This window comes from Gopherus flavomarginatus, chromosome 3 (genome assembly GCF_025201925.1).
Source record: "Gopherus flavomarginatus isolate rGopFla2 chromosome 3, rGopFla2.mat.asm, whole genome shotgun sequence".
NCBI lineage: Eukaryota > Metazoa > Chordata > Testudines > Testudinidae > Gopherus > Gopherus flavomarginatus.
Genome location: NC_066619.1, coordinates 77977896 through 77997437, shown reverse-complemented (window position 1 = coordinate 77997437; position 19542 = coordinate 77977896). Strand labels below are relative to the sequence as shown.

The window sequence follows — 19542 nt, the reverse complement described above, 5'->3', positions numbered from 1 at the left end:
AATGGAGCACCGAAAGAAGTAGAAAAGATTAATACAACAATCAGGCTCCTAGAAAGTAGACTTTTTTTCACCCATCCCAACCTGTCCGACAGTTAAGGATATTAGCATAAGGGATGGAAGTCTCTAGTATGAATCTTATTAGTGACAGAAAGCTTGTCTCTTTGTCACAGGTTATCATAATGACCTCAGTGGGGGATTGGCCATATTGACAGGAATGGTGTAGAATGGAAGCCAGAACTGACCCCTAGATTTATCTAGTTAAGTGTAGTAACAAAAAGGTAATTCTGTTTGACACTGTAGATAAATGCCTATGTAACTGCATGGGAATTATCTGAGTTTTCCATTTTATTCTAAAACTGCTACCTTCTTAAAACTCAGAAGTAAAGTGCAGGGTACTTATATAGAGAGGAGAGAGGGGAACCTCCACACCCACCAGGATATTTCTTAATGAAATTCATTCAAAGTTTTTATTGTCCATTTTTATCTATCCTTTCCTATTTCCTCATATTTTTGTGAATTACCTTCTAACAAAGTCTCCAAATCAGCTCCTGCTGAAATTAATGGAGACTTTGTCATTTACTTCAATGCGAGCAGGAGTAGGCCCATGTTGTTTGGCAATACATGCTGTTTGAAAAAGTTCTAATTCTATGAACTGGTTACACAGTTTTGTGCAAGATCAGGTGAATGGTGCAAAGATTTTGCTGGAGTATCAGACTGATTCTGTATTAAGATGTACAGTAATGTGGAAGAGAGAGGTGGTGTAGCGAGGTGGTTACCCGCTCCTGCCCTTTGCAGCTTAAAACAGCCCAGGAGGGGGCTGCAGCTGGAGCCAGAAGCCTGGGCTGATGGCGGGAGTGGCTGCAACTGTGGGCCATGCCCCAAACTGAGCAATAAGGCTGTATAAGAAGGCCAGGGGATCCAGAAGCAAAAAGAGTCTTCCTCTGGCTGTAGAGGGAGAAGGGCCTGGCTGCGGGGAACTAGACAAGGTACCTAGCGTGGAGCAGGGCTGGGGAAAGGCAGTGGAGTTGGGGAGCTCCTGCCTGGAAAGCCCCAGGCTGTGGCCTAGGATTAGGCCAAGAGGTACTGGAGTTGCAGGGTGCAACCCAGGGGTAGGCCAAGGCAGCAGGTCCAAACCGCTTTGCTGATGATGAGTAGCTGATACTGCAGTCTGCCCCAGGGTGTGGGGCTAGACAATGACTGGCAGTAGCTAATACTGAAGCAAAATGGGGATAGAGGGTGGGGGGTTCCCAGGGAGGGGAATCCCTAAGGAAAAGGGGTTGCTGCCAGGGGGCAGAACCCCATGTAAAAGGGCACCGGGTCCAGGGAGTGACACGAGGGCCAGCCGGGGCAGGTGGATTACTGGCCTGCAGAGGGCGCTCCAAGCCGGAATATTGAGCTAATTCTCAAAGTGACCAGCAGGAGGCGCTGCGGGGGTGAGGTTACCATTTTTATTTTGGGGGTAAAACATTACAGTAGGGAATAAACAGCAGATGGCAGCACCAGATGCTAGAGATCCATCTGGTAGGATTTTAGGATTAAAGTTATCACTATCTGTTGCCAAAGAAAACAGGAAAAGAACATTTATAGCACTTAATTAAAATCAATCTGCATAGGAAGTAGCAACTCTTTTTTTCTATGAAAGAGTAGTGCATTCTCTGTTGTACCGAACTGGATTTAAAGAATATAATTATGTACCTTACTAACAACATCTAATGTATCACTATATAATCCAAATAGGCTCCAAGTAGAGGGATTTCAGAACTGATTTAATCTGTGAAAGTCAATTAGGCATAGGCTATTGTTTGGTTTATATACAGTGAGACCAACTTAATGTCAATGAGTCCATAGATTCCATTAAAATTCATACTTTGGATTAAAAAACAACTTTGAACTAACAAATCAGTAACACATCAACTAGCTTTCTCTATAGCTGGACAAAAGATTTGGCGGAGGATTAGAAGAAAATCAGAGCTAACATAAAAACAGTCGGCAAGATCCTTTGCTTCCTCATGGTTGCTTTATGCTGCTTCGGTCGCACAGAGGAGCCCAAGAGGTGCTTTAATGGTACCAACTGGTTCAGGATTTCCCAGTATGGTGGAATCCCCAGGTGGTGCAGAGTCTGCATAACTGTCCCTACCTCACTCTCTGATCCAACTCCCTGCACAGGGGACTTGGCAAGGGGAACGTGTGTGGCAGGACATCCCTTCATTTCAGTGATACTCAGTTGTAATGGCTCCTTTAGACCACTGGCCACAGGGACAATTTAGAGCAACCATGAGGTTCCTCTGGTTAGTGCTAGCCCAGAATTGGGGTATGCAAGTTTATGTAATTTGGAATATTGATGGTCTCTGATTATAAATGTTAATGTAAGAGTTGGCACAGAGGCTCTTTTAATATATATATTTTATTAAACATTCATAAAAGGACCTGATTCAGCAAAACAGTTGATTTTACACATGCGCTTAAATGACTCGCTGATTCTGGACCAAAGAAGTTTGGATAAACATAACATGGACTGCCCAGGATTATTTTCCCCACCAAGAAGCCCTTTATTAATTTCTTCTGATCCTTCTTCTGTCTCTCAAAGGACATGCCCTCAGGCAACATTCCATCAAGTGAACAGGGCTGGGATGCAGCTCTTTCTACTTTGCATTAACTAAGTATGACTGCATATTGTACTTTCCAAACGTCTCCTGCCACCAGCCCAGCACTTTCCCTCTATGCAGCAAAGCTGTTTGCTATTACTTAATTAGCCATTATTTATTTTTAACATAATATTAACACATTAGTAAATCGTTGTGTAGCTGGCATAGTGAACAATAGTTACAAGTATTTGCTGGAAAAAATACAGTGAAAAATGGACAAGATGACTAAAAATTAAGCTCTACAGATGGTCTATTTCTTGTGTGGTCTTTATGCTACTCAGATGATTGAGATGATGTTCCCATTATAATTCTCTCTCTCTTTCCACTCCCATTTCTGCTTTTAAAGTGCAGGTCTACACAGAAGAGAGGTTCTGTAAATGTAAAAATGCAGTGTATGGTTCCTTGTCTATTACTGCTGAAGAATTCCCATACTAGATATATTCAATTCACCACTGAAGAGATTTCTTCTCTAGTGGCCAGCACTGCAAACTCAGCCTCAGACCTGAAACTCAAGCTGGGTTTTTTCCTTCTTGTGCATCATCACTAATATTATTACACTGTCAGTCAGATCTGTACAGCCCCCATCAATGTCAATGGAATGAACAGGTGTAACTGACTGGAACTAAGTAAACAAAGTAATGATGCACAAGAAAGATTAAAATCCAGTTCACGTCATCTTGGCTACACTGACTGTGCAGTATTAAGAGGAGTAAAAAGCAGTAATAACTTATTTTTGCCAATCAAGTCAACAGATGTGTCTGAATGTACACACATCTGTTGAGTAAGAGGGTAACGTTTGTACAAAATGACTTTTTCCATAGAATCTCTTCTCTACATCACTATAATTATGAACTTCTTTTAATAAAAAAAAAATTATCTTAATATTTCTTCTTCAGTATACATGAAATTATATGCAAAGAGTAACCTTAACTCATATGCATTATAATAGTAGTTCATTATACAATTACCCTATATTACATAATGATACAAGTTTTTGGTTGATAATACAATGTAACAATACAAGGTTAATGTATTTTTTTCTATAACCATAGATACTCATATATATTTTGCATTACTTCATATACCCTTGCCATGTGAACATGTGGTGAAGATTTGGCACATATGCCATGTGAACATGTGGTGAAGAACCCTACTATTTATTCACCACTGTCTGTCTATCATAGCTCCTAGTACTGTAGTATCTGAGTGACTTACAATCTTTAATGTATTTGTCCTCACAACACCCCTGTGAGGTAGGGAAGTACTGTTATAGCCCCCTACCCACACACATTTTTTTTAAACAGATGGTGTCATAAACAGATAGTAGGAGTTAATAGAACAGAAGTACTCTTTTGCCTGTAAAGGGTTAACAATCAGTGAGCCTGGCTGTCACCTGACCAGAGGACCAGTCAGGGGACAGGATACTTTCAAATCTTGAGGGAGGGAAGTTTTTGTGTGTGCTGTTAGTGTTTGGTGGTTGTTCTCTCTGGGTTCTCAGAGGGACCAGACATGCAACCAGGTTTCTCTCCAATCTCTCCAATACAGGCTCTTATAAGTTCAGAATAGTGAGTACTAGGTAGATAAGGCGAGTTAGGTTTATGTTTGTTTTCTTTATTTGCAAATGTGTATTTGGCTGGAAGGAGTTCAAATTTGTATTTTGCTGAAAGGATTTTAATTTGTACTTGTATACTTAGGCTGGGAGGGTATTCCCAATGTCTATAGCTGAAAGATCCTGTACCTGTGCCATTTTAAATTTACAAAAATAATTTTTACTGTTTTTCTCTCTTGAATTAAAAGTTTCTTGTTTAAGAACCTGATTGTTTTTTAATTCTGGTGTGAGACCCCAGGGGATGGGGTCTGGATTCACTAGGGAATTGGTGGGGAGAAAGGAGGGAAGGGGGAGAGAGAGGCTAATTTCTCTCTGTGTTAGGATTACTGTCTTTCTCAGGGAGAGTCTGGGAGGGGGGGAAAGAAGGAGGGGGGAAGGTGCATTTTCCTCTCTGTTTAAGATTCAAGGAGTTTGAATCACAGTGATCTTCCAGGGTAGCCCAGGGAGGGGAAGTCTGGGAGAGGCAATAGTGGGGGAAAAGGTTTACTTTCCTTGTGGTAAGATCCAGAGGGTCTGGGTCTTGGGGTTTCCCGGGCAAGGTCTTGGGGGGACCAGAGTGTACCAGGCACTGGAATTCCTGGTTGGTGGCAGCGTTACAGGTTCTAAGCTGGTAATTAAGCTTAGAGGAATTCATGCTGGTATGTCATCTTTTGGACGCTAAGGTTTAGAGTGGGGAATTATACCATGACAGATGGGAAACAGGGACACAGAGATACTAAGGCCCAAATTTATGAAGGTATTTAGGCACTGCCCCACTCAGCACTGCAAGGCCTAAGTCCCATTTTCAAAGGTGACTAAAATGGGACTTAGGCACTGCAATTCCGAGCAGAGCAACACCTAAATATTTCTAAAAATCTGAGCCTAAGTGACTTGATCTTGTAGGAAATCTGTAACAGAATAAGGATGTGAATATGGGCCTCCTGAATGCTAGACTAATGCAGTAACCAGTGGACCATGCATATTTCCTTTTTACAGGAGTGTGACTCCATTGAAATCAAATGAAGTTGGATGCTCAGCACTTTTGAAAATCAGGCCATTCATTTAGGCACCTACTTATGGATCTAGATGCTTAACTGTAGGCATTTAAAAAAAAATTCAGCCAAAATAAAGTAACATTCCAAAGTTGGTACAGAAACAAAAATATAGGCTCCATTTTGTTAATGTTCATGTAGCTTCTTGCATATAAATTGGAGTTAGAATTGGTCCCATTAATCTTGGCTCCTTCATCAAATTCAGTGGAAAAACTGCAGTCTCCTTACTTATTTTTCATTGTATTCTGAGTTGCTGGGCTTTGAACATGCAAAACCCAATGATTTTATTCATTGTTAAGTCTAACATTTAAAAAATGTAAATCTCTGGAATGATTAAAGAACAAGGAAACATTAGGGCTCATGTTAATTAAATACAAACATCTGATGTCTGTTAAAACATACTAGAAAATGCAAAGCCTGCTTAAGCAGCTCAACATAATCTCTTAATAACCTATAGAGCATAATGGCCTCTTCTGGGGATATATCTCTCCCACTGGAACATGGAAAATGAGAATCCAAATATCTCCTTTCAACAAGAAAGATCAAAGAAACAGGGATAAATAGGATTAGAATATTTTATACCTTCCCTTCTGAACACATTATTCCCCCCCTTACTCCACCCTTGCTCAGCTGGGAACAATTTGCATGGAGCAAAAAGATGCCTTTGAAAGAAGTAGGCCTTGAAATTTAAGATCTGATTAAAGTTCACTCATCTCTAGTCTCTGGGGTATCTACAGCAAAACAATCATGTCTCTTTCATAGGTCGTATGCATAATAATTTACCTTATCTGGTATGGCTGGTGCACCCCCATGTGTTTGTTGAACTTTACTAGATCGATCAGTATGTGCTGCAGATACAAGGCCAGAGCTAGGGCCTTTCACAGATTTTAGGGGATTAGAGCTTGAAGGGCCCAGGCCACCATCCTTTGGTCTGCAACTCCTTTGGTGCACAGGGAGACGATCAGGAAGAAAAGTGCGACCACAGTTTTCACAGGGTAAGAGCTGAGCTTGAGCACTCTGATAAGCTGTCTCATTTGCAGCCTTAATGTCATAGGTGCCACCAGTAAGGGACTGAGGTTTAGCTGGCTCTGCTCTTCTGAGATGCTTTGGTAATTTGTCATTTTCAATATGCCACTTCTCCAAGCATTTTGGTTCATGTATGGCAAGAGATTGTGACCCAAATTCTCTGCCACAGATATAGCACACCCTAAAGCCAGGTCTCTTTGATGGAATGACTGGTCGATTCAGCTGACTCTGAGACATGCTTGCAGTGTTTGACCGTTTTGATATTATTACAGTGCCTGGTCTTCTTTTCCCAGGGCTTGCTTTTACTATGGAATCTAAACTCACTATTTCTGGCAAAACTGTTGGAAGATCTGACACACTGGATGTTGCAATCTGTTTTGAAGGCAGAATGGTAGAGATATTAGCAGGGGCCTTTCCAGCACTTGGCAGAGTTTTATTATGCTGGCTCAAACTCTTTTTCTTTACAGTTGTTTCCATGAAGAATACAATGTTCCAGCAATGTTCTCTCTACTTTACTTGAGATTGCCTTTTTTCAATGTGATGCTCATTCTTGTTGACTTTGCTTCGCAGGTTAGAAGTTACCAGAGTATAGGGGAGCTGCATCAAGTTGAGGCATATTAGCAGCAATCAGATTGTGATGTTTCAGTGGCAGGGGTTTGTGGGGGCTTTTTGTTGCAGTTTTTTTTCTTTTGCCTTTTTGCTTTGTTTTATCCTGAAACAAATTATATAAGAAGAAATTAATAAACACTATTTCTTGTTAAAGGTTGGCAACCAGGGGTAAAGTAGACTCCATTTACCTTACCATGATGCTATACTTTCAAGTCCCATACAAATAAGCAAGGCCATCTAAGATGGTTGACCCACAATGTCATCTGCTAAATTATTTTATTATATAAATCTGAAACTCAAAACTGTAAACTTGCAGGGTGCACAGTCATGAGAAGCAAAATATGGATAAAAGATTTGTATGAACCCAGGTGAATCAAAACTGCTGAGCTTCATACAATTGTAACCATAACCCAGAATTTGTTACTTTCATTTCTGACCAAAATGATACTTCATGAAATTTCCCAGTGCTAGTGCATGACCTTCGTCTGCAGTGTCCACGCTTCATCAACCCATGACCCTGTAGATAGCATTCTGTAGGTCCACGGATGAGTGTGGGATGGGTGGGCAGTCCAGGGAGACATATCATGTCCTCTCTCTTCTGTCCTGTGTGATTTTAAAAAGCTCTAACTCATTGCTAAATTGCTTTTCTTTTCCTTGAAGCACGGCTCTGCTGGAAGCTGGTGCCAATAATGGAAAGGGACCATTGGGCCCCCTGAATCAAAGTAGAGGCACAAAAGCTCTTTGCAGAAGGCCTTTGCTTCCTAAGGAAATCTGCCTTCCCTCCCACAAAGAAACAACATGGAGGTAACTGCACAGGATTCCCCTTATAGAATTTTCCTTCCTTGCTCCTTCCACAAGGAACTCCAATCTGCCCCTCACTTATTTTCTTCAGAGGGACAAGATTTTGCCTCCCCTGTTTTCATCTTTATGCCCCTCTTAAAATAATAATACTTTGCATAGCTACAGCACCTATAATTATAGAATCGCAAAGCGCTTTACACATATTAGTTAATACTCACAACATTCTTGTGCTCCAGAGAAGTATTATTTTGTAGAGGAAGAATTGAGACCTAGAGAACTAAATTCAGAAGTGGTGTAAGTGGGTGCACTTCACTGACCTAACTGTTTACAGCGGGTCTGAGTTTAACCCTTGTCTAGGCCACACAGCAAGAGACAGTAGGTGAGGTGAGAATAGAACAGAAATCTCCTGTTTCACAACCCACTTACCCCATTGGGCAGTTTGGTCATGAAAGATTACCATGCTTTCCCAATTTTACTAAAGGAACAACAATACTATCAATGACATTTAAGTTTGATAAACAAAACCTTTACACAACCAGTGTCTGAAACTATATATGAGTGCAAGGTCAAAGTCTCCTCTCACTTATGCTAGTCTAAACCTGAAGTAAATCTGTGGTAGGCAGTAGAGTTATATTGATGTAAAATCAGTAAGTAAGAAGAGAATCAGGCCTCTGGCACCCAAAAGGAACATTAAAAATACTGAAAAAATTGACGTGTCACAAAACCAGTTTTGCAGTAAAAAACCTACTCCATCTTTGAAGTCAAACATGGTAGAAATATTATGTGCCTCATCTCAAGAAAATACAGGAAATATTGACCATTCCATCTGATCTAAGAGTTGTATTTTGATCATTTTTGCATATGTAACATATAAACTAATGCCTTGCTGCAACTTACTTTTTATCTCCATGACATCATCCTTCCAAGTATTTCTGATTTAGTGTTGACTGAAAAACAAATTCATGGCCGCGGATGTAACAAATTCGAAAATCCAGACAGCATTCTGGCTGACAAAGGTGATTCTGCATGAAAGAAAAGAATACAAGACATGTAACTGACGGACTCGATAAAACTATTAATATGAAGTTTTGAACTTCATGTATTTCTTGAATTGAATTTTAAATTCACCATGCAACTGGAAAATTACATTAGCAATGAAGTTTGGATCATAACACTTCCTTGGAGAAAGCAACAAAACAAACTGTACATCCTTTGATACAAGATACAAGGATGTAATTTTAGCAAGGGTTTCTGGGAACAACTAAATAAAAAATAATCACAATCATATATTTTGTTCATTTTGGATTAATTTTATACAATGATTGGCTACTAATAAAGAATACAGATACCTGCTGGAACTGTAGTTTTTCAGTTTATGACACTCCTTGAGCTCAATTTTCAAACTTGGTTTTCTGAAAGTGAAATTTTCAGTGAAACTTTGTGGAAATGGAACCTTAATGACAAAAATAAATCTTTATTAATGTCTGCGCCTGTTAGCACAGCACAGTTGTGGGAGTAGGAGCTGGATTCTCCTCTGAGTTCCATATCATCAGCGGAATTGCAAACCCAGTTGTCAGGGTTCCTTCCCCACTCTGAACTCTAGGGTACAGATATGGGGACCCGCATGAAAGCCCCCTAAGCTTATTTCTATCAGCGTAGGTTAAAACCTGGTACGCTGCCACCACCAAGTAATTTAACAAGAACCAGGGAAAGGACCATTTGGGGTTCTTCTTCCCCCAAAATATCCCTCCAAGCCCTTACTCCCCCTTTCCTGGGAAGGCTTGAGGATAATATCCTAACCAATTGGTTACAAAATGATCAAAGACCCAAACCCCTGAGTGTTGGGACAATGGAAAAATCAGTCAGGTTCTTAAAAGAAGGGTTTTATTAAAAAGAAAAGGTAAAAATCATCTCTGTAAAATCAGGATGGAAAATAACTTTACACGGTAATCAGATTCAAAGAGCCCAGAGGAACCCCCTCTAGCCTTAGTTTCAAAGTTACAACAAAACAGGTATAAACATCCCTCTAGCAAAGGGAACATTCACAAATTGAGGAAACAAAGATAAACTAACACGCCTTGCCTGGCTGTTACTTACAAGTTTGAAATATGAGAGACTTGTTTAGAAAGATTTGGAGAACATGGATTGATGTCCGGTCCCTCTTAGTCCCAAGGGTGAACACCACCAAAACAAAGAGCACAAACAAAATCCTTCTCTGCCCTCCCCAAGATTTGAAAGTATCTTATCCCCTTAGTGGTCCTTTGGGTCAGGTGTCAGCCAGGTTACCTGGGCTTCTTAACCCTTCACAGGTAAAAGGATTTTGGTGAACTCTCGCCAGGAGGGATTTTATAGTATTGTATATAGGAGGGTTTTTACCCATCCCTTTATAGTTATGATACCCATTCTAATAGCAGGGTCAAATTCTGCTCTCAGCTATGCTTGAGCAATTTGGTTGAAGATGAACTTTATTAATGAGGGTGATGCATATGCAGGAAAAAGAACCCAGCTTGCCTTTTAGAACCCAAGAGGGACTTGCAAGTTTTCCTTGTAAACATAGAAAATGGAATATGCATGAAATGGAGGCATTAAAAACAAAGAAGCACAATAAACAGAGATACATGGTGCTTTCTTTATAGAGTCATGTTTCAGAGTAAAACTGCACTCTGTATAAGCTGCACTGCCAAGCATCCTCAATATGCCCTACTTCACTAGGAGTTCAGAGGGTTCAGCCCTGCACATGAAATGCTAAATGACTCACATGATCAGAATCATTACTAGAATATTCAGATCCCACAGCTGGATACTCAGACAGACATTGAAATGTGCAAAACAGGCATTTTCTAAGAAGATATTTAGATTTTGAAGAAATTGCCCATTTTCCATGCTTAAGTGTTGATTTAAGTATTCAAATATAGGTGTGGGGTGTTCCTGTTTATTAATGTAATCACTTATATTGCAACCACCATGAAATATATTGCTAGCACTTGGCCATAAGAGACCATTCACTGCCATGACTAATACCAAGCACAATGAATATCCCAGCAGCTTTTAATGAGATTGCTACTTAGCATTTATATCAAATTTCAAGTTGCTTCACAATTTCAAAACATTAAATCATTGATTAATTAAACTTCACTGGTAGAAAGCTAAGCTTTATTGTCCCGATTTTACAGCTAGGGAAACTGATAAAGAGATGTTAAGTGACTTGCCCAAAGCTTCAGAGTGTCAGTGGAATAGACAAAAAATGAACTGTGTACTTCCTAACTACTAGTCGTATGCTCTGAACACTAAACCTGTTAAAATCAGTGAAATACCATCTCAGATAAATGCATCTTCTGCTGCATCTACATATTTAACAACCATAATCCTATGTACCTTTGTAGTACTTGACATTAGAAGACCTCAAAGCCTTTTACAAACATGAATGAACTAAGCCTCACAACAAGCATGTAGGATAGGCACTGTTATCCCTACTTAACAGATGAAGAAACTGAGGCACAGAGCGGTTAAGTGACTGACAAGCTCACATAGCAAGTCTGTGGCAGTGCCAGGAATAAAATCTAGATCTTCCAACTATCTGACCATTCTCCTTCCTAATGGCCCCAGAGTCAGGCTCTGGCCACTCACAAGAGGGAGCAAATTCTGAAGCAAAGGACGTGGCTATTCATCTTCAATAATTCAGCTCCCAACATGTTTCAACATTGGGATTTTTGCCTTTCTTATAGTTTCTGTAAATTGTCCCCTTGATATATGTATGTACTTTACATGCGAGTCCTATTACATGCAAGGTGAGCTATGTTAATACCATTCTCAACACACTATTTGACAAATTTAGCTCCCTTTTCTGTTTGCAAATTATCCACAGAGAATTAGACTTTTACCAATTTGTTAGTTATTCAAAATTATTTGATAATTTTTACTTAGTGGTATTGAGTACTTAAAGACACAACATAAGAAGAACTCAAATGCAGGGGTCTAGTCATCCTTGCCATTAACTAATAACAGAAACACAAAAATAACAAAAGCCAAAGTAGGATCGCTTTTCTGGGCCTAACCACACCCTTAATATTTTACAGGGACATATTCCAGGCCAGAGATTTCTCACAGACTATTTGCTAGGACTATTGCTTCATGCATTTGGGTTTTGCAATTTGCTATTCATACTGGGAGTGATATTCACTCCCCAATGAAAGGTGAAGACAATGCTTTTGCATCACTTAAGTCTTCCAGTGTGGCTAAAGCAGAGCATAGGCCTTGCACTGGCCCACTGCACATGGGTAAATTTAGCACAGATTGTATGCACTTTAGTCAGGGACCGATCACTAACTAAGGGCTCATGGGGCTAGTGTAAAACACATAAAAAGTAATAAAAATATGAGTGGTCACCAGAGTTGCATGTTATTCTTTCTGTTGCCAGTCCCACAAATAGCTGTCAAGTTAGTTGCACTAACACTACTGGTATGGATTGTGGCTATGTATTCCCAGGATGATATGACACTTTCTCACTCTGACAAAGTCAAATTGGCTCATGCAAGGGTTTGGGGAGAGTGAATACAAGGGGTTGTGAATGCCATCAAAGCAAATCTGTAATTTTTGTAAGAACAAGTGACTGTGAACAACTATTTTGAAATATGCAGGCAGCTCTCCTGCAAACACATTAGGGAAAATATACGTTCCGAGTTTAACATCATCTTCTCTAAAATTCTAATGTCTCATTACAGCTTATATAATGACATTGTAAAGTACAAGGCTGTAAAAGCCTGTAATTTTTGAGAGTATATTTGTACTGTATGTCCCTATGCACATTAAAATACGTCACTGTGATATTTTTGTCTGCAGTATCAAAAGGCTTGCTAGCCAGCGTACACCAATTCATCACAAGAGTGTGAAACTGAAATGTCCAATGAAAAAAAATTACTACCAACTAATGGCCATACAAAGGTCATAAACAAGTTAGTTCCAGATACTATAGTAATCAACAATAAACAAGAAGCTTAGTGGGTTTGCAGAAAGCCTGGTCCTTTTTAGAGCAAGAACTTTTGCCTCATCACTTTAATGCGAAAAACATCCACTTCTCCACTCCCTGCCAACTATCTAGTGTAGGAAAAAAGGTTGTATATATAACGAGTCTGCAAGCCCCTTACCTTTCATAGGAGTCTGAATTTTCTGGCTCTTCCTTCCCTGGGGTTCAATTCTTCACCCCACAAATGACTCTAGTCACTGAATGTGTGGCCGGGTGTGCTCCACAATAGGAGCACATGGTTCCAGAATTCATTTGAATTCATTGGCCGACAAAGCCTAGAAATAAGGCAGCTGTAACTACATGGCCCTTTCAAATAATGGAAAAGGGATTCCTAGGAGGACTGCCTATTGAACACAAGTTGGAAGGTAGCCAAGGCCTTTTAATGGGATGAAGGAAATGGAGACACTAATGGGTCACATGGAGGGAGGAAATAAGGGTTGTTGGAGGGTCACGGGAAGTGAACGTCAGAAAGTTCAGCTAAATTTCAAAGAGTTTCTGAACCTAGTGAGGTTGTACTCATCATCTTCTCTTCTATTTACTGATTTAGGTCAGATTGATCATTATGTTGCCTGAAAGGATTTGAAAGTAACGTCAAGCAATACACTGATTCCCACATGAAGAATGTTTTCTGACTCAAGCTATTTTATTATTAACAATGAATAAAACAATAAAAGAAGCTATAAACAACCTATTAACAATATAACCTATTATTGGATTTCCAAGCTTGCTGTTGAAATACTTACAGAATTATTCTTCCTTATGGGGATTACACTATTTGGTCTACATTTCTTCCTGCCAAATTGACATTTGTTTGTTGGAAAGTAAATATAAATTCAGTGTGAACTGAAAATGTATTTGAAGACTTCAAAACCCGCTTTGTCTAGCTTAAATCATAAAATACATTGAATTTATTCAAGTTGTGGAATTAATGTTTCTGTGTAAAAGGTAAAATAAAACTTTTATTTCTTTTCTAAATGATACAACATTGGAAACCAGTTATGGTTTGCTATCTTAGGCCTGGTCTAAATTGGGAGGGCGGGTGTCGATGTAAGATACGCAACTTCAGCTCCGGGAATAGCATAGCTGAAGTCGACGTATCTTGTTTCGACTTACCTCCCGTCCTCACGGCACGGGATTGATGGCCACGGCTCCCCCGTCGACTCTGCTTCCGCAGCTCACCTTGGTGGAATTCCGGAGTCGATGGGAGCATGTTCAATATATCACGTCTAGATGAGACGCGATATCGATCCCCGATAGATCGATTGCTACCCGCCGATCCAGTGGGTAGTCTGGACGTACTCTTATATAGCTCTTTTAGCCTATACCTGAGACCCCCTGCAGTTCCCACGGAGAGCAGCAATTCTAAAAATAATGGACTTGTCTGATTCAATTAAAAACAAGTGGAATAAAATGGCTAGTTCAGCTTCAGGCTGAGAGTGACACTTTATATATAACAGCCCAGAATCAAAAGTGTGTAATCAATATAAGTTTGACCACCCACCTTCCTGTTCTGTATGGGGAATAGGACCTGTAGCATATCAAACTTTTTAACTAATCCTAATCAAAAGTTGTAACAATGGCATCATAACCAATCTTAGCTGTTATGTGTGGGTCAAGCATTCAGTTTAAAAGGTTCCACCAATAGGTTCAGGAGGAGCATAACTCACTGACATGGCTATTATTCTGATGGTTGTGGACTTCTTTCATGGCTCTGTTGGACTTGGAATCTCTCTAGATTCGCTTAGGTAAACAACCCCTCAAACCCCATTAGCAGGCCATTTTCTGAGTTTGGATTTCTTAACTGAATTCTAGCCAACAAAACACATCTATGCTGACCAAGGGATTAAATTGGCCAATGCTAGTAATCCTCAATACTTCACCTTTTCACTTAGCAGGAATGCCACATGGACAATTCACAACCACAAAACAATATGTAGCTTTTGGAAGATCACATGACATAAGGTCTCCTGGTGCCAGGATAGACTACTGCTTATTCAACCATAAAATGAAAAATAAGTAAAATTAATCATACCTTCCAAAAAACATTCTGTTTTATAAATACTAACTTGACGTTCTGCACACTTAAGTCCTTACTCAGTCAAAACTCATACAGAATTTAATGAGAGTTTCACCTAATAAGGTCTGTAGAATTTGGCCTATTGCCTTTTTCCCTTCATCATCATATAAGAGTTCATCTGCTCCTGCTGCTTATCCTTTACTTGATGTCTGAGGGCATCATTTCCCACTTGTGACTGCATATTTATTTTCACATTAACCCATGAAAATGAATGGGGTCTCAAACAGGCTAAAGTAAAATTTATAATCTCATTTGTGACATCACATTTGGGTTTTATAGAAATTATAAAATTGCAATCACGTTTCCAACATCACATGAGGCATGAACATTATTATTATAATTCATTATTCGTATCACAGTAGCAGTTAGAGGCCCAGGACAAGATCAGGGCCCCAGTGTGCAGGGCAATATACAAATAGATAATAAGAGACAGTCTGTGCCTTGAAGAGATTATTATCTAAACACACAAAATAGTCAAAGAGTAGGAGGCGAAACAGCAGCACAGAGATGTGAAGTGATTTGCCCAAGGTCATACAGGAGGTCAGTTGCAGAGTCAGGAATTGGTATATCTAATGATAGAATAACTACCCATTTGGGATGAGTCTGCCCTATTTCTCAGCAGTTTGTCCTGAATCTGGTATTCTCAGTTTTGAGACATGGTGACACTCAGAGCACCCCACAGGGCTGAAGCTGGGAGCCTAGAGCCCCAGTGCATCCCAGGGGGAGGAAGCTGGGGGCCCAGTGTGCCTCCTGCAGCTGAATCCCAGAGCCCCTCCTCCTTCTGGGCCCTGGAATTTTTACAGTATGTTGTGGGGAGACTCAGAAAGAAAAAAGTTGAGAACGCCTGGACTAGATGGTCAGATCCAATATGCCAATGCCTATGTTCCTAAACGGGATATCCCTGTTCTTAAAATCAAAGATAACAGTATACAGAAACATCAAACAACAATTTAGGGAAGAAAATGAAGATGAACAACATATTGAATTGAAGTTTTAGGGGAAACTCAGGGAGACAGATGTAATTACCTGAAGTGTAATACCGCTTGGATGACAAATTTAACACCCTATGTTTTATTAAAAATTTTGTGTGATCCTTAATCAATACAGATGGCTAAAAGCACAGTTTCACATCTCATCTGAACCAGCAACAGTACTCCCTAATGTCCTGCTGGGACACTGATGTGTAGAAGGAAGAGTCCTCCTGCTGTATGTAAACAGTGCTTAGGAGCCAGCGCCCAAATACTAAGCCAGCCAGGCACCACATGAGCTCTGGCAGGATTACAGTGCAAGATCATTGCATAGGTGGCAGATCAGTCATTTACTAGAGGTCCTGCCTCATAAGTTAGTGATGTGTCTTTAATACATGGCAGCCTAAAAGTTTGTTTTTTTTATTGTTTTAAAAAACTGGGCTACTGCACCAAGCACAGTACAGTCTCTTTGCTATGAAGTCGACATTTTAATGGCTGTGGCAGTGACCAATGTGGGATGCCACAGATTAGATTTACGGGATCGAGTCCTTAATTGCTCCCATGCTGCTTTGGAGATTTCACAATTTGCTACTTTTGACTTTGCTTTCTCCTCATTTTCTTTCTTTCCCTGTGTTTGAAGTTGTTTTTCATTTATTTGTTTACACTATCTAGTATCCTATCTTATAATTCTTCACATACAAAGGCTTCATTACATTTCATGAGCTTATGGAAAAAAGATACAGGGCAACAGCATGAAATACCCCCAGATATTATGGGTTAAATGAAGAAACATTCAAGCTCTGTGCTATAAACAATAGTTTCACCTGGTCTGAAGTAAAATCCTTCCTCTTTCCAGTCAAGTCCCAGGTTACTGGATTAATGAAAATTCCAATTGGAATAAAAAATTGGTAATTTTGCATTAAAACCAATTATGCTAAATAATAATTTGGGCAACCATTCCATCAGGTATAATCTTAGATGGGATTTTTTTTACGTACATCTGCATAAACTTAGTGTACTTCAGAAAAAATTAAACAAAGAGCATATGTATTTTTGTTTTTGTTACTATATGCCATCATTTTTGCATTTTATAGGAAACATTGGTTTCTGGTAACCACTTATCAGCACCTTACCTATACAGCTGATCATTAGAACTACTGGAGGATCCTCAATGTGATCTGGTGCAATCAATAATTTACGTGCCAGTGGTGGCTATCCTATACATCAGGTAATATTTCTGTTTCTAACTTTCAGTGTCCACTTGCACCCACTATCTAAAGCTTTGTCAAGGAGACTTGTACAGGTGAGCTCCACAAAATAAATATACTGCTTTCCCAGTAAGTAAGCCACATGCCTAATTATCACCAATTCATCAATTTGGGGCGAGGAGTCCCACCCAAATCCTCCCCCCATCTCCACTCACCAAATTGGGAGATCTGCAGGAATCTTTCCCACTGGGCTTTTTGGGCTTGATGTGCTGGGATGAGGTCTTAACGAATTAATTTTTATAACATCTTTGTGAGTTAGGGAAATATTATCAACTGAATCTGAATTTGAGATATAGAGGCACAGATTGATTAAGTGATTCACCCAAAGCCACAAAACAAGACAGTAATAGAGATGGGATTATAACTCTGGTGTTCCTAACTCTTGGCCCTGCATTCAATTCGCTACACAACACAGTTCCCCTGAACATAAGAATATAAGAACGGCTGTATCGTGGCAGACCAAATGTTCATCTAGCCCAGTATCCTGTCTACCAACAGTGACCAATGCCAGGTGCCCCAGAGGGAGTGAACCTAAAAGGTAATGATATATGAGACCCGTTCCAAACCCATAATCATTCCAAACCCTTAATCATTTTAGTTGCCCTTCTCTGAACCTTTTCTAGTGCCAGTATATCTTTTTTGAGATGAGGAGACCACATCTGTACGCAGCATTCAAGATGTGGGCGTACCATCAATTTATATAAAGGCAATAATATATTCTCCTTCTTATTCTTGATCTCCTTTTTAATGATTCCTAACATCCTGTTTGCTTTCTTGACCACCTCTGCACACTGCGGTGACATCTTCAGAGCACTATTCACGATGACGCCAGGATCTTTTTCCTGATTCGTTGTAGCTAAATTAGCCACCATCATATTGTATGTATATTTGGCGTTATTTTTTCCAATGTGCATTACTTTACATTTATCCATATTAAATTTCATTTTCCATTTTGTTGCCCAATCACTTAGTTTTGAGAGATCTTTTTGAAGTTCTTCACAGTCTGCTTTGGTCTTAACTATCTTGAACAGTTTAGTATCATTTGCATACTTTGCCAACTCCCTGTTTACCCCTTTCTCCAGATCATTTATGAATAAATTGAATAGGATTGGTGAAGGCTAACAAGATGAAGGATCAGAATGTACATAAAAGGCTGTTACAAGGAGGAGAGAGAAAAATTATTCTCCTTAAACTCTGAGGATAGGACAAGAAGCAATGGGTTTAAATTGCAGTAACGATGTTTAGGTGGGACATTAGGAAAAAACTTCCTGTCAGGGTGATTAAACACTGGAATAAATTGCCCTGGGAGGCTGTGGAATCTCTATCACTGCTGATTTTTAAGAGCAGGTTGGACAAACATCTGTCAGGGACCGTCTAGATAATACTTAGTCCTGCCATGAGTGTGGGGGAGTGTGGAGTAGCTGACCTCTCAAGGTCCCTTCCAGTCCTATGGTTCTATGATTCTAATGTCACTTTACTGCAAATGTCATAAGCAGGAACTTCATGTTTGCTTTGTTCAGTAAAATGGAAACTTCACTGGTTTTCCTCTCCTGGTGCCTTAAAGAAATTAACAGAATTATCTGAACCAAAGATCAGAAGGGGCTGGATGAAGTGCAAACCTTGTAATGAAACAAACCTATTAATGACTATTTATACTAAAAATTTATTTTGGTTTAAAGGGCCATGCTGAAGTTTGGATCCACATCCCAACTTTCCTAAGACCAGGAGTGTTCTGATCCAGAGTTATGGTTCAGGTTCATCTTTGTAAAAGAGAAAACTGCGCATCTTAAACAGCAGATTTAGAAGAACACAAAACAAACCACATTTTTCCTGCTCTGCATGTGTAATTTTTTCTGACTTACCTTGTGATTTCAGCACCTAATCCCCCACATACTGATCCCCGCTGTGAGCATCCAGGAGTGGGCAAGGAACTGGCAACAGCACAGTCCCTTCTCACTTTCAGGGTTTGGAAGGTTAGCATTTTCTGTTGCTACGGTAATAGGAGTCTCCTTTTTGTCTCCCACATGTTGCCCAGCAACGTGTCAACAAATGTAAATTCACAGAGCCCCTCAGAAGCTGATTGGCCAGCTTCATTGCTTGGTTAGAAAAAGGAACCAGGAGGTGTGTTCAGGAAAAAACAATGGGAGGGAGTCTTTGCAATCCCCATAAGCATCTTCAGTGGAGTGGGATGCCAGGGTGCAGCAGCTGGAAGTTGCTCCAGATTTCCCTCTTGGTGCTCTATCACTGACCTACACCAGGTAAAGAGGAAGGAACAGAACTCTCCCCACTCTGCAAATACTCCATAATCAGTAATCACTGACCTACATGAGGTGAGGTCGGATGTGTAGGATGCAGGAGGAGCTGCAGCTGGAATACCTGCCCCCCTACCAGTTGTTGTACAGTTATAGCATGTATGATGTCAGTGTGTGGTAGGACATGTAGATGGATACCCTTAAATTACATAATCAGTCAGCAGTGCATGTGT

At 40.0% G+C, this 19542-nt stretch overlaps 1 protein-coding gene across 7 annotated transcripts in view; it reads right to left on the bottom strand.

Annotated features, from left to right (window-relative positions):
* LOC127047534 (zinc finger protein 474-like) overlaps nt 1-19015 on the bottom strand; it is a 57805-nt gene extending 38790 nt beyond the window's left edge. For 6 of the 7 annotated variants that reach the window (XR_007773398.1, XR_007773397.1, XR_007773396.1 and 3 more), the window contains exons 1-4: nt 18920-19015; nt 9071-9133; nt 8619-8743; nt 6069-7023 (exon numbers count right to left, since the gene is read on the bottom strand). Coding sequence is in view for 4 of the 7 variants with exons in the window: in XM_050945932.1 (XP_050801889.1) it covers nt 6069-6788 (720 nt within the window). In the remaining 3 variants the exon portion in view is untranslated. The remainder of the gene's footprint in view (nt 1-6068; nt 7024-8618; nt 8744-9070; nt 9134-18919) is intronic. The other variant, XM_050945929.1, reaches the window with a different exon arrangement.
* Nucleotides 19016-19542: the final 527 nt, after the last annotated feature.